Below are 16,428 nucleotides of genomic sequence, written 5' to 3' on the forward strand. Positions count from 1 at the left end.
CCACAGCTTCTGACAGCAGCAGGTTCCTTCCACTTGTACAACACAAAGTTTTTCAATTATTTTCAAGGAACACCTGTGCGATGCAACCCACAGAAACTTGGGACACACTTCAGCTACATTGAAAGGAACCAATTCAACATCTAAGAGCACGTTTGCATGGAGACAAATAAACAAGGAGACTGTAACCCTGCCCATGGAATATTAGGTGAAATCAAGTGGCCACCCTAGTATCATTAATACCCGCACTTGGTATTACAACAGTGTTTATTATGTAACCTGAAATAAGCAGTTCGAAGAAGAACAAAACTCACCTCCACTGAGCAGCGGACTACAAATGCCCCCGTTCTGGCATGGGCTGCTCGAACAATCTCCCGTGGTAGCCAGTAAACATCCAGGAGACACATCCACAGATTCTTCCATGTGAGCATAACCCCGTGGTTTGCTGTTTAGGGGCAACTCTTGGCCATTAAGTACAATGGAATCCATGCAGCCTCTGAAGCCATTGCTAACCTGTGGGCTCCTTCCATGCCTTGTGCCCTGCTGCCGAATATGGCCACCAAAAAACACATAGTTGTCTAAGTTCAATGTCCTTAAAGTACCAGGAGCTATACCAGATGCGGTGTGTACCCTGTCTAAGATCAGCTTGGCATAGTTTCCATCAACTTCAAGAGACACTGAATGCCACTGGCCATCATTGATTTGAATGCTTTGCACAGACACAATTCCATGACCACTTCCACAGTCAAATTTATACTGCAGCCTTCCATGGTGGATCTAAGCATAAAAAGAAAAAGCTATTGATGAACATGTTACTGGCTCTCTTAGCAGCAGTATAACTGTGCAATGTTATCCCAGATTGCCTGCTACCAAGTGAACGGTGCCTACAGCATGCAAAATGGAGCCACTTTTGCTTCCATACCCACCACCTGGTGATGCTGGATGAGAAGTGACCTCTAAGCCACGTCTTAATGGTGGCTATCAAAGACAGCAATGTGCCTTACCATGACCTGTATGAGAACTCTGTGGGGAAACTACAGAACCAGTGCAGCATAGGGATCAGACTACTGGACTAGGACTGGGAGACCTGGGTTCACATACAATGTTGCCATGTAACCTGCTGGGTGAACTGGAGGAGGAGGAGGAGATTGGATTTATATCCCGCCCTTCACTTGGAGTCTCAGAGCGGCTTACAAACTCCTTCCCTTCTCCTCCCCACAACAGACACCCTCTGTGAGGTAGGTGGGGCTGAGAGAGCTCTTTCAAGAACTGCCCTTTCAAGGATAGCTCTTGTCAGAACTATGGCTTGCCCAAGGTCATCCAGCAGCTGTGAGTGGAGGAGTGGGGAATCAAACCCGGTTCTCCCAGATTAGAGTCCATGCCTAATCTACTTCACAGGTCTCTTGTCGTGAGGAGAAAATGAGGGAAAGGAGAACTATGGGTGCTGCCGAGTAACTTGTGGGGAATGAGTGAGATAAAGGTACAACAGACAGATAGAGAAGTAAGAAACCTAACAATCATCCAAACCTCAAAACTTATCACACATGTGAAGAGAAGCTTCCAGCTATATTACACGGAGGCAACCCATGTGTTCTTAAAGACACTCATGACCAGTGTTCCCTCTAAGCTGAGTTGGTGTGAGCTAGCTCACAGTTTTTTAGCCTCCAGCTCACACATTTTTGTCTTAGCTCAGGAAGGAGGACTCCAAAGCAAACTGATTTATGCAGAAACCAAACCGCTCGCTCACAACTTTAATGCCAGTAGCTCACAAAGCAAAGGGAACATTAGAGGGAACATTGCTCATGACCACCTCTTGATGCATATGAGCTCTTTGACTTAATCATATGTCTTGGCATCATTCCTTCTTCTGGTAGGCTATGTGACTTCAGGAATACTTTGTAAATGTTCAAGAAGCCAGGGATCTTGCTTCTGACCATTATGCCTGGTCATGTTTCTCGTCTGGAATCTTTGTTCATTTTCTCCCCCTGATAGCTTTTGTACAGTATTTCACAACTGTAATAACCTTAGGCAGATTTGCCTCTAAATAGTTAGCCATTAAAAAGGTACAAGTACAGCCTTAATATGCTAAACCAGGTCATGTATTTTACTAAATATTTATTGTAGTTTACCTGCTCAACATTGGCTGTCCTTGTTATGTTTCAGTTTTAATCATTTCATACTGACTGGAATTAAACCAAACATTTTAAAGCTGCCAATGTTTTACACAAACATTAAACTTGGAAACCAAAACCAGGAAGCTGTTTCCCACGTAATTAAAAGGTTATGAGTATCAGAAGCGACAAACCTCTAAAATGCTATAGTCTGTTCCTCTGGCATACATGACAACTGCATGGGCAGAATATGTTCGGAGCCTCATGGTAAGCTTCATTTCTTCCTTGTTTTCGTTTTCCATGAGGCGATACTTAACATAGCTGCTTCCAGTAAAAGTCAGTGATGGGCCCACTAATGCTGTATTAAAAAAGAAAAAGGGAAAAAAATGGTTCAAAACCGGACTTCTCTGTGAGATGGCGGAAGCCTTTACCAAAAGATATTAAGATACAAGTTCTCACCAGGACACTGGGCCATACTGCTTCCATGACACAGGCAAGTGTATGTTCCTTCATTAGGATCTGCTATACATTCTGTATCTTCAGGGCATGGGTTTCCTTCACATGCACTGCTCAAAACGGGGCATCTACCTTCTGAAAAACAGAGAGCAGAGCTTTATTTTTACTCTCCTCTTTTCAAGTGTGACGGTTTTTAAAATCAAGGATGTCAAAAGCTGAGGCCTTAATTTTCTTCAGGCACAACAGGTGAAAAAGCAAGATAACTGAGTTGTGGGTGACAAGGAAAGAGGCCAGGCAGCAAGAAATCATGAGGGATATGGAATTTCTAAACTACTATAATTTCAGCTCCTGCTAGGAGAATTGCTCACAGGATGTTCTGTTGCTGTTTTCTTCCCAACATGGTTACTGCCCTTTCATCTTCCCTCACTATATCCACACATACATTTTAACTGTTTTCATAACCCTTAAAAGCCAGTAATCTGAATTTTGAAGGTCATGCAATTTTACAACGCCCCAAGAATGCTCTTCCTTTAAGGCTGTGTTAAAGATTTCTTGTGGCAGAAATGCTGGCTGCGAAGTCTCATCTTTTTTGTTTGAAATATAAACAAAAAACCCGGCCGCGAAGTCTCATCAGAAGATTAAAAGTTTTAGTAAAAAAAAAAAAAAAAAAAAAAAGGACATTCAAAGTGTTCACCAGCAGAATCCTAAAAAGTCTAAATACTGAAATCACCTGGTTTGGAAGGGTGTAACTAGCATTGAAGGATAAAAAGCAAAGAGGAGAAATGCATTTATTATTGTTGAAAGTTATAATAACGCACTGGCTTTTTAAAGTAAATTTTTGCTGTTGCATGGACACAACTGCTAATTATTACAGTATCTTTTTGCTGTTCCAATAAAGTGAATGTTTCAAAAAAACATACTTGATTATTATTTAACCGATATGTTGGCCAAATGTTTTTTCATTAGTCACATGACTATCCTAATGCATGCTGTACTATACATTTAAGTATTCAATTCTCTTTGGCAGTTCAAGATTGTACACCACTCATTTCCCACCACACCATGTGCCTTTTTTCTTTACCTTTGCAAAGACAAACTGAGGTTCTCTGATGATGCGGGCTGACAAAACTCAGCCTGGCTGTGCTGTGGGTGGACATGGCATTCTCATCCACTGTCACTTTTTCTTCACAAAACTTCCAAGGACATTCAAGGCCCAGACACAACTTGTGGAAAACATTCAGTATCCGGACACCTAAGATCTCCTCAAGGTCAGCCACAGAGGAGTTTATCTTGTGGAGCAGGGCTCTGGTTGGGTACTGAGCACTACCTGACTTTTCAACAAGCAGCAAGACATCCAGGTTAGATGGAGGATCCGAGGGTTGCAAGCTGATTATCTGTATGTCATTCCTTCTGACCCCCAAGATGCTCCGTAAAGCTCTTTGGAAATTGCGCCAGTAGTCACCGATGAATTCCTCTGGGGCAAGGTTGGCAAATTGGATAGCTATGCTGTGGTTCAGTAACTCCTGAGTGATCTGTCTGATATGCACTGTAATGACCGCGGAGGTTGTAAACTTCCCATCTGTAACGGTGACATTCAGGAAGTACTGCCCAACGTCTAACCTTTTGTGAGCTATCAGCTTGCCACCTGTGTTGGAGACAGAGAAAGAGGACTCCATCTTGGGATCCAAACTGTACGTTAAAGTGTCATACACATCTTGGTCGGTGGCATGCACTTTCCCAATGACACCACCAGAATATTCCTCCCCAAAGGCTGTGATGAAGATTTCTAGGGGCAGGATGGCTGGAGGATGGATGCTTTCCTCAATGACTCTGATGTCAACATACGCCAAGGATGACAACTGAGGCCTTCCATTATCAGCCACCTAAAGAGAAACCAACAATGAGTTTCTATTCAATTTTATCAGCTTTTAACTTGAAGCACAACATAACTATGTACGTACATAGTTATTACAGAGGTAAAGTTACTTTTTCCCCACCATAGACAACAACAGAGGGGATGGGGGCAACGTGTTTGGGGGCCCATATAATTGGACCTCCTAGTCCAATGTTGTTGAAACTTGGTAGGTATCTTGGGGAGAGGCTCCAGCAGCTACCCTGCGAGTATGGAGCCTCTCCCTCACACTCCCTCCCCTCCAGCCCCCAGAATATACCCTATGTTTTCGCCCATAGGATATAATGGGGTCGAATTGCTGCCAAAATTCGGTGGCAAGCCAATTCAGATCAGAGAATCTGAATCGGCCCGCAGCAACCCGAAAGGGGCCCGAATGGGCCATTTTCGGGGGTGCATTCGGTTCAGACGAACCGAATGCACATTCCTATAAAGGTCTGATGAAAGTCTTGTACACCATCATACAACTTGACAGAGAGATTACTAGGGTACAGCTCAGTGCTGTCATTTTAAAATATTCAGTGCAGTTTGTTTCCAAATTGTGTTAATGCAATCCAGAGCCTGTGTTCGTGAGGATCTCTCAATTAGCCTCCCACTTCCGAAGAGATTCTACGGCACACTGAGCTTAGCAAGCATACTAAGGGCTTTCCATTGGTTATACATGAAACAGGGAAACGTCCACTTGCATGTGGACATGCACACCAATCAGCTGTACTCCTGCGCTCCATTTCAAATACTATGTATGGGTGGGGGAGTCCCAGAAGTACCCATGGAATAACCATTTCTGAAAGACCTCTCCCCCTTCATTGCAGGAAGCACATTTTCCTTGTGCATGTGGACTGGGCTCCATAAAAACGAAAGGGAGCAGGAATACAGTGCTTGTAAAGGAGCTCACACTTCCAAGACATTATTTTTTTGTATTAGAGCAATGGGCTAACAAAACCACTTATGAGAATTGGATGTGGGTATGCGTGGCACAAATTGTTGCTTGCTAGCCATCCTAGGACAAATTTTTGAAAAATGGGTACCATTTCACAATCAAAACAGATTGTGAGAAACATTTTTGTATCCACCTAGAAATATTTCTGGATTTCCAGTAATTCAGAAAGTGCTGCAGTGCCCTGAAAACTCAATACAACAGTGAAGTAGCCAATTTCAAACAGCAGATGGTGCTCACAGTACTTTTTCTTGTTTAAAATTCAAATAAAACCATTCTTTAACAGGACACACACAGTGAGTCACACACAAAACTATCCAATGAGTATATTTCTTGATATACTTAGAAGTAATCCAGTTACAATTTCCCAAGCATATTACCAAATGCTCCATCAAAAACAACAGTAATCTATTTTGGGAACAGCCAGAAATTCTCTCTACTCCATTCTCCCACAGTTCAGTTTAAACAGGGTGAGGTTTTTTGGCCCTGGTTCTGTTGCTTGTAATTCTTCATCTTTGTGACATACAGCTAGCAAGAGCCAGTCTGAATGTTCAACCAGCTACTCATGCAAATGGTATAGCCTGAGATCAAAGCAACTTTTCATGTTTGCAGAAAAGAATTTGCAATATCACGTGTGTTTATTGCTCGAATGTTCAATTGCTCACACAAAGAAATCACTGGCAAAAACAATTTTCTGAACAAGACAGCTACTTATTGATCATGAAAATGGATACTTAATGTTTGCTTCAATCCTCTCTTTAGAGCAATAATTGGAAGGGCTATAGTTTTTTTATGTCAATATAGTTACTGTCTACTCCAAAATGGTGCAATTTATTTATTTACCTTAATTTCTTTCCTTTCTTTCTTTCTCTCTCTCTCCCTGTGGCAATTTAAAGCAGCTGACACTATTCTCCTGTTCTCCATTTTACTCACACAATAAACCCTATGAGGTAGGCTATGCTGAGACTGTGTGACTGGCCCAAAGCCATTCTGGAATCGAACCTGGGTCTCCCAGATTCTAGACCAGCTCATCAACCAGTACAACATGAAACATATATATATCAAAACAACAACACAGGAATCCCAATAGATTTTATGCATTCATGGCAATGGTTGGGGATTTGGTAGTACAATTCTGCCTTGGAAACTGAAGGATGGTTCCCAGGGGAAAGATCCCCTATCATTTCTCAGGGAATTTCCTGACCAATCACAAGCAGGGAAATGTACCAGGTGGTTGACATGACTGATCCTATGTAATACCTCCTGCTTGCAAGACCTCGATAGACTTCTTAGCTTTTGAGGAAGAAACAGGGATGACTGGAGCTAAGAGTGTCACAATGAAGCCAGCTGACCATGGGCTAGAGTTAGTGGTGATAGCAGCAAAGGAAACTATTTATCTGCCACCAAGGCACAGCACTGTCAAGCGGAGCTTGATCATTAATTACTACCCACATAATTGTACTGATTATTGATCCTGTTATGATGATTTTCTATGCAGCTGCAATTTCTTAGAATGCCTGTAAAAAGTAAAGGTAAAGGTTCCCTTGTTCTTGTAAAAAGTAAAGGTAAAGGTTCCCTTGCTCGAAAGCCAGTCGAATCCGACTCTAGGGTTGCGGTGCTCATCTCCGTTTCAAAGCCGAAGAGCCAGCGCTGTCCGAAGACGTTTCCGTGGTCAAGTGGCCGGCATGACTAAACACCAAGGTGCACGGAACGCTGTTACCTTCCCACCTAAGTGGTACCTATTTATCTACTTGCAATTTCTTGCTTTCAAACTGCTAAGTTGGCAGGAGCTGGAACTAGAGACAGGAGCTCACCCTGTCTTGTGGCACCCAGGGCTTGAACTGCTGAACTACTGACCTTCCACAGCCTGCAGTTCAGCGTCTTAACCACTTGAGCCACCGCAAGAATGCCTGTGCTCCCCCTTTATTATTGCTTAGTTGTATTTGTTTTTCACATTAGGGAATCCTCTTGGACCTACACAGGCAGAGTTTAAATAAATATCACAGCATTCCATACCTTAATTTGAAGCAAATAATGATCCTTCACTTTGCGTTTGAGCTGAATAGCGGTTGTAAGGATTCCTTGCTGGTTAATCTCAAAAGCGTTATCTTCATTTCCACTCACAAGGGTGAACAGGAAAGGTGGCCCATTGTGGGATGAATCCTTGTCTGTTACTACCAGCTGTTGGATGTTAAATCCAACAGGCTTATTTTCCTAAAAAGGAAAGAGAAGGGGATGTAAAAGCAGATATTGTAAAAGGATTTTTTAAAAAGATATTCTGTTTAATCACAGATCTATAATTGGAATGAGCTAGGGCTGGTTTTCGTGTTGCTGCTGTCACAGGGAGGTTATTTTAAGCCTCAACATGTGGCTGCTGTTATAGCTCGGAAAGCTGGCGCTCAGAATGCTTCATATATGAGGCAATTTCATCCATATAGAACACTCCCGATTCTGTAAAATGGCTGCGCTGCCATCTTGAGAGCTGCACTTCACATAAACAGCATGCCACACAGTACAACAGACTATACAGAATTAATGAAAACGGTCATCATGTGACATCTGTAATATGAACTGACCCTTGAGTTTGAGATGGAATTTGTTAACATTACTGTCAAAGTTTTAAATTTAGAGTATAAATCTTCAGGAAGAAAATAATTTTTCTTAACATGGCCACAATTCAAGGCACTCAAAATTCTGAAAATTTCCTCATTGCCGAAAAAAACGTGCTGTAGAAACTTCTCTAAATTTTTAAAGAAAAAAAAAAGCTGATATGTTTCTGAGACCTGGAAAAGTGGCCAAGTTCTGTGTATGCAATACATTCATTAGTATTAGTCACCACCTTACTCCAGCCGTTCCTTCCAACCCTGAGAACTAAATTCTGAGGCTGTGGGATCAATTCTGATGAACAACTGTGCAGGTCAGGGGCTGCAATCCAGAACAGGAGAAACCGCCTTTTCTGCTTGATGAAAGGAGAAGTGCGTGATTCCACCCCTTTCTGCACCCCCACACCTCCGATGGCTAATAGACCAAATGGATCCTGGGTTGGAAGGGACTGCAGGGCAGTGGGAAATGCAGCAAAATCTACATTCCTTCCACTAGCAGTAGCGAGGATGCAATCTCACATCTCAATCAACTTCCTGAAATACTGCAAAGCCCATGAAGTATACTCAGGAGAAATGTGGAGCTTTCAACTCAAGCCAAACATTTTTTGAAGTTATATCTTAGCATATTATTATACTAAAATACATTGTGAAGCATTTTTGACGCTGTAAAAGGTAAAGGTAAAGGTTCCCTTGCTCGAAAGCCAGTCGAGTCCGACTCTAGGGTTGCGGTGCTCATCTCCGTTTCAAAGCCGAAGAGCCAGCGCTGTCCAAAGACGTTTCCGTGGTCATGTGGCCAGCATGACTAAACACCAAGGCGCACGGAACGCTGTTACCTTCCCACTGAAGTGGTACCTATTTATCTACTTGCAATTTCTTGCTTTCGAACTGCTAGGGTGGCAGGAGCTGGAACTAGAGACGGGAGCTCACTCCGTCATGCGGCACCCGGGTCTCGAACTGCTGAACTACTGACCTTCCACAGCCTGCAGTTCAGCGTCTTATCCAACTGAGCCACCGCAGTAGTTTTTTACAGTGTACACTCACAAATGGACTCTGGAGAAACAGAGGCCTTTGTAAAGCTAGTGATCTAGTGAGTCTACACTGGGTTTCTAGAATGAGCAATTATAAAAAAAATGCTTTTAACAGTTAAGGTGACAAATCACAGTGCTGAGAAACTATCAGAGGCTATAGTGTAAGATATACATAGGCTACTACACAGAAATGGATGGTTTACTTCACTGACACTATGTAACTCTTTGCTGTGATTTCTCTAAGATGTTGCTAAAGTAGCTGAAGTAGCTATGTCAAAACTTCCTTGCGAATGAAGCAGTTAACCTCTGAACACCACTGCCAGGGGAAGTCCTCAGCTTCTATATGGCCTGTTGTTGCCCCTCCACAGTAACTGGATGGCCACTGTGTAAGACAGGATGCTGAACTAGATAGACCACTGGTCTGATGCAGCATGGCTCTTCTTATGTTCTTAAATCTCTGTCGTCTGTTTAAAGGAGGACAAAACTCACTGCCTTCCTTTCTTTGTCTGGTTCGTACTTTTTTGAAGTCACCCTCTCATGTCCCGGGCCATCATGCTACTTCTGGTACCAATTTAAGCTACGGTGAAATCAAAGCTTCTGATGCCACTCCTATAATTTACAGCTTCTAATACTATATGAAGAATACTGTTGTCTAAAAGATTACAACTGAAGTAAGCAACCATCTCAAAGACAGGCTATCTTCACAGATTTCGGTACAAAAGGCCACGCAGAGGAAGCAATGGCAGTCTTTACCAATGTTCCCTCTAAGCTGAGTTAGCGTGAGCTAGCTCACAGTTTTTTTAGCCTCCAGCTCACACAATTTTGGTCTCGGCCCAGGAAGGAGGGCTCCAGAACCAACTAATTTATGCAGTAGCCTAGTCACTCGCTCAAAACTTTAACGCCAGTAGCTCACAAAGTAGGATTTTTGCTCACAAGACCCCACGGCTTAGAGGGTACATTGGTCTTTACCACTGCTTATTACTATTGCTTTCCAGGGAACCAGCATTACTGAATCAGCAAGCTGCTCTTCCTGATGTATTTCATATAACTAATTGCATCTGCAGATTATCATCTCCAAAAACACAGACTGAGATACAATATATTAACATTTTTACACACCAGAGGACTTCAGCATTAATGATTGTCGCATCAAGTGTCATTCTGGTACAACTGTTTTTTGACTGAGGCATTACGGACCTCCCCCCTCCACTGATAGTCCCACTGCTTATTTTGACAGCAGGTCACTAGCAATACATAAGCCAAATGAGAGTCAGTCGTCTCAACACAGAAGCCATCAAATGCTGAAATGCAATGCATAAATTACCTGAATGATAATACTGTAATTGCCCTTTGAGAACACAGGCGGGTTGTCATTTACATCAGATACATCAATATTGACTGTAGTTACATTGACTCTGGGAGGATTCCCATTGTCTGATGCTTGAACTGTCAGAGTGTAACCTGAGAACTTAAGAGTAAAACAGAGGCACACAAACATACACGTAAGTTATGGAAAGAAACAGGTAGCATTTTCTGTGCAAACAGTACTAGAAACCGCACATTCTCTCAAATTAAGGCATTTTGTGTGGAAACTTGTATATCTACAAGGCAACACAAGAAGACAGATAGAGCTAGGTGGCTTTCAACATATGCTTTTCAAATTTAGAGGCCTGGCTGGATCCAAAGCTGTCATCTACAAGAAGAGAAGCATTTCTGCTCATGAAAGGGCAAGAGCCATATCAAGGCTCACACAGCGAGGCTATTGCGGAAAGGCGAACACAGCAATGACCTGTTCCACAAGCGCAGCTCCACTCATGCCCCACTGGTGGACCTCCTGATGGCACCTGGTATTTTTGGCCACTGTGTGACAGAGTGTTGGACTGGATGGGCCTTTGGCCTGATTCAACATTGTTCTTATGCTTGTTTGCATTTTACCTATAGTTCAACGTGATGCCCAAACTGGCAAATGATGGCTAGCACCTTGACTACGGACTATTTATTGAAATTATGGTTTGAAGTCATCTTGGAAATTATGACTCTGGTTAGGCGCTAGCCATCATTTGCCAATTTGGATATCATAGGAAACAACAGTTAGAGGAAAGAAGGAAGTGGAGGAAGGAACCTGCAAGTGATGAGGAGACAAAGGAACCCAAAGCACATTCTTAAGCCTCCAACCATGGTCTGGAGAACTGGGTTTGTCTTCCTCACTGTACATATTTTTATTTGCTGTAGTTGTAACAATTGCTGCTGCAGCAGAATTGCTACTGGTGTTATCCAGTCTAATCAGGCACTATGCCCACAGGCAGCACAAACTGGCTAATTTAATATGCATCTGAAACATACCAGTGATAAACTGTCCTTGCCTATGCCAAGATAACATGACAGGGAGAAGGATCCTAGCCTCTCTCTGTGACATATAAGACACAGGCAGAAAGCGGCGGACAAGAGGACACTTCCTAACTTGTTATTCCTTCTGGGACTGTACAGCGTGTGCAAGGGTGTCAAACATAAGGCCCGGGGGCCAGAACCGGCCCATCCAGGACTCTTATGTAGCCTGCAAGCAACTGGTGCAAGGGAGGGAACAAAAGACCGCTTGGGGAGGGGAGTGGGTGGAGCCACTCCAATTGTGGCTTCAACACAGTGGAACAACCTTGTCTACAGCAGTCAAGCAGTTTAGTAGCATCTGCCCAGTGCTGCACCACTGGCTCTCCAGTCTGCCCATGTGGGCCTTGGAGCTTACCAACTTGGAGCTTACCAGCTGCTGTCCTTTATACAGTTTATATCTCCAACACCTGGCATTACATTTTATGGCACACATGGCCCGGCCCAACAAAGTGACATATATGTCAGATCTGGCCCTTGTAACAAATGAGTTCGATACCTCTGCTATAGTGGATGGTTTCTGAATGCTTGAATAATTTCTACAAACAACGTCTCTCTTGTTGAAATGAAATAATGATTATGCGGCAGTATTACCTGGAAGGCTGTGCTCAAAATCTCTAAATGCAGATGCTTACCTTCTCTCTGTCAAGAGGTTTAGCCACCTTGACTTCACCTAAGGTAAGGTCAATTGTGAAAGGGCTCCCTTGGTTGCCATCTATAATCGAGTAATGAATGTGGTTGTTTGAAGGCCCATCAGCATCAGCTGCCACCACCTACAAGACATCCAGTTTTAGATGGATCACATTACAGTCTTCAAGGAATGAATACAAATACATGAGTGACAGCTAACCTGATCTCCTGTTCATCTCCCTGAAAATGCATTCACATTGTACAATGGATTACAACCGTCCCTAAAATGCTTCAGAATTTTCTCTGCTCTTATAGCTTTCACCTTTAATACTTGTTTAGAAAACTGAAGCAATTACAAAGCAAAACAACTTCTCCCCCGTATTTCACTTTTTAAAGCACAGCTGCTATTTTTCCAAACAAGAAAATATTAGTGCATCAAAATAAGAGGAGAGGAGGGGGAAATGGAAGTACATACTGTGATCACTGATTGTTCAACCTCCGCATCTTCACTGATTACTGCCGTGTAAGTGTCTTGACTGAATACTGGAGTGTTGTCATTGATATCTGTTACATTTATATTCACTGTTACAATATCACTCAAGGAAGGTGACCCTCCATCTGTAGCTTCCACTGTCAGATAATACTCAGGGGAACTCTCATAATCAAGACTCCCAATAACAAAAATAGCACCTGCAAGGGAAAAAAAAATCACATGCATAACCATTTTTTCTATTACAGCAAAAATGATGTGCCACGACAACTGTAACTTGCAAGTGACTTAACAAATAATTTCAGTCTCCAAGATTCCTACTGTCCTTTTAGTACGTATTAACACACCATTGCGTTTCTTTGCCTTGTGGAGGAGTTCTATGCAAAACTTTGCTCAGTTTTTGCATACTATCAAGGGATATTACTGGAGTATGTCTCCTTATCATGCAAACACCCTCTTTCCCACCCATATTTCTCATTCTTAATATTTCCCCTGGAAGGCTGAATATATTACCACTCCAAGGACATACAGATGCAACCTTTAAAGAAAGTCTCACATACCAGAAACTGGTCCTGATCAAAAGAAATGAGCTGCACTTCAGTTAATAGGACTGGATTTAGTAGTGGCTAACTTGATTTAAATGGCACTAAGTGAACTTTTTCTAAATCGTGGCTTGTAGGATCAGATCCCATGGATCTATTATGCTAGTGCAGGGACTTCCTTCTGGCAGAAGGAGATTTCTCCTGATGCAAGAGGCAGCAGTTCCACAGGATCCAATCCTGTCATGGACTGCTCTGGGTTAGCATGGGAAGAGGAGTCCTCAGAGGACAACCTGTCCCCAAGCCCCACCTAGGCGGTCCCTCCCAGTGAGACAGACTTTCTAATGCCTCCCCAAAGGGGCTCTGAGCCAGCACGAGCACTGCCCCCTGAGTCAGCAGGGTCTGGAGGCCCCAGCATGGACCCACCCATGACAGACCCACCACAGTCCCCCAAAGCATCCCAGGAGCAGAGATGAAGGGTTAGGGCTAAAGTACTTGCCTGGTTGCCCAAGGCCTCCTCTCTGTTAAAAAAAAAATGCTAGGAGAGACAGGATCTGAGCCCCAGTACTGTTCAGGAGTAGAAAAGCTGGCCCAGGTTGTGAGAAGAAGCTTAACATGGGACCCAGAAATACCTGTAGGGGAATTCCCTAAATGAAGTTGCAGCCAGTGTAGGATCAATTTGTCTGCAACCCTGTGGATGATCCAATGAATTGTCTGCTTTATTTAAGCTCTTGGAATCTACTTTTTGACTGTGCTACCGAATCCTGGACTTCGACTTTGGACTGGAACCCTAGAACTTTTGCTGAGACCTGTTGTGGCTTCGGACGTGCCTTCAACCGGGTGAGCAGGACAAATCCACCACGTCCAAACTTTCACAACACCTTCTGTATATTTTCCTTTTTTATGATACAGTGAAAACACACTGGAATATTAGCTATATTACACTTCAGGTAGATCTTCGTAAGCAAACAAATGAAAAGGATTCCTAAAGACAGCTTATCATATTTTGGATGTGTGTACTTGAGAACATTGCGCTACTACATAAAGTGAAAATGAGCTCTCGGCTCTGGATGGATAACAAGATAAATTTATTGAAAACAGCAGTTTTTGTAACAATAATGTTTGGGGGTGAAGGTCCCAGCCCCACCCCCGCACTCAACAACCTTGAAGGGAGCCAGATGGCTGTCAAAAGAAAAAGCAGGTAACAGCCTTGTGCGGCTCGGGGAGGCATCGCTGGTGTCTCCCAGACTCACAGCTGGATTACAGGAGGGACTTTCCCCAGGGGGAGGAGAGGCCGGCCACAGCGATAGGGAAACGGTGGATGGGAGCTCAGGTGGCAAAGGGAGATTGGAAGCAGGTGTGTCAGCCTCACCCCACGCCAAGGATAAAGCTAGGGGGTGGGTTCAAGGAGACAGAACAACCCATTGGGAGCAAGGGTTGGCTGTCAGCCAGATCCTTATGGGGGAGGAAGGAGTGTGGGAGAGACCCGGAGGACTAAAGAGAGCAATGGGGAATCTGAGAGCAGGAGAGAGGGACTCGGGTGTCTGCCAATCCCCCTCCTGCATCATCTGAGGCCACTGCCAAGTCCCCTAGCATAAAGGTCGCGCCCTGAAGGACTCTGCTGTACCCAGCCAGCACCCTGTGGACCCAGGACTTGGAATTCACTGCCACAGGAAGTGGTGGCGGCTACAAGCATGGATGGCTTCAAAAGGGAATTAGATAAGCATATGGAGCAGAGGTCCATCAGTGGCTATTAGACACAAGGTATAGATAGGGACTCTAGGGCAAGTGATGCTCTGTCATCTTGGTGCTTGGGGGGAGTCAACAGTGGGAGGGCTTCTAATGTCCTGGCCCCACTGGTGGACCTCCTGATGGCACTGGTATTTCTGGCCACTGTGTGACACAGAGTGTTGGACTGGATGGGCCTTTGGCCTGATCCAACATTGGCATCTCTTATGTTCTTATGTTCAGGACCTGACAAATAATTACCAACACTTTTCTTTATATTAATCATTTTATCTCTTTCAGGTTTTTTGGATAAATTTTATTTATATGGAATGTGACGTATCAAATGAGTCTAATCTGCTGTTTTAATAGAACACATTATAGAGAGGGGGCACAAAAGAAACCTACGTTTGCATTGCAAAAGGCTGCAATTTTGTACACACTTACTGGGCAGTAGACTTCCCCATTAAACACCCATTTCTAAGTAGGCATGCATCAGACTGGACTGTAAGTGTGTTTTGTCCAGCTTATTAGCACAGTTTGGTTACCTGTTTTGGAATCAATACTGAATTTTCCATGTTCATTTCCACTGACTATTGAATATGTGATTTCAGCGTTGGCTTCAATGTCCCGGCTAGCGGCATAAACCTGCAGAACCTCCATTCCGATCACTGTGTCTTCTGATAAAGTTGCACTGTACTCTTTATACTCAAAAACAGGTGGATTATCATTTATATCCAGAACAGAAACCACAAGAACAGCAGTAGAAGACAGCCTTCGAGGGGAACCTTCATCTTCGGCTTTTACCATCAGAGAATATACTGCCTGCAACTCCCGATCCAAAGGCTTTTCCAACCGAACAATCCCAGATAATTCATCAATAGAAAACTGTCCGTCTGCAGAATTTACCAAGGAATAGTGAATCTTCCGATTTATTCCTGTGTTTTTGAAAAAACAAACAACCCCCCCCACCAATTAATGGTATTCTCAACACATGTTTTAAGCAAACATTATGAACGTACATTAATCATATATAAGAAAACTTTATAACACATATTCAGTCATCTGCCAAAATTGGAATTCTTTCAGCATGCACATGAAAGCTTATACCCACAATTAAATTATCTTGGTCTTAAAGGTGCCACTGGACTCAAACTTTGTTAGCATACCAAAAAGTCAGCTTACTGTAAGCCGAGTGATTCCTACAACAGAAAAGCTAATGCAGATGTTCTCTGTTAAGTCATGTAACTGATTTATTTAAAATATTTACAGCCCACCTTTCCTTGTGGCCCAAGGTGGCTTATGAATCACAATTAAAACAATACAATGAAAACCAATAGTGTAAAACACCAGAAATGCCTCCCTGAATGTGAAGTTCTCATGACAGTGACTGTAGAAATCAATGGTAGGTCATGGATTGGATCCAACCAACCTTTCTACTGCTGAAAAAAGGAAGATGGGGTTCCACTTGACTATAAGGAAGACAATGCTGGAGATCATGGGACCAGCACTGCAAAAGCCACATGGGAGAGGAGCAGTAGTAATGATGGAAATTGGGTGAGACGGAGCAAAAAAGCTGGCTTGACCCAGCCCTATATGTGCAAGAATGAAAAAATCAATC

At 43.2% G+C, this 16,428-nt stretch overlaps 1 protein-coding gene across 1 annotated transcript in view; it reads right to left on the reverse strand.

Moving 5' to 3' along the window:
* Positions 1-16,428, reverse strand: part of FAT1 (FAT atypical cadherin 1) — a 148,664-nt gene that overhangs the window by 17,201 nt on the left and 115,035 nt on the right. The window contains exons 15-23 of the mRNA XM_015419675.1: positions 15,356-15,745; positions 12,529-12,743; positions 12,059-12,196; positions 10,366-10,509; positions 7,427-7,624; positions 3,646-4,447; positions 2,568-2,699; positions 2,303-2,466; positions 312-774 (exon numbers count right to left, since the gene is read on the reverse strand). Coding sequence (XP_015275161.1) covers positions 312-774; positions 2,303-2,466; positions 2,568-2,699; positions 3,646-4,447; positions 7,427-7,624; positions 10,366-10,509; positions 12,059-12,196; positions 12,529-12,743; positions 15,356-15,745 — 2,646 coding nt within the window. The remainder of the gene's footprint in view (positions 1-311; positions 775-2,302; positions 2,467-2,567; positions 2,700-3,645; positions 4,448-7,426; positions 7,625-10,365; positions 10,510-12,058; positions 12,197-12,528; positions 12,744-15,355; positions 15,746-16,428) is intronic.

The sequence above is a fragment of the Gekko japonicus genome, unplaced genomic scaffold, assembly GCF_001447785.1.
Source record: "Gekko japonicus isolate JY-2015 unplaced genomic scaffold, Gekko_japonicus_V1.1 scaffold1422, whole genome shotgun sequence".
NCBI lineage: Eukaryota > Metazoa > Chordata > Lepidosauria > Squamata > Gekkonidae > Gekko > Gekko japonicus.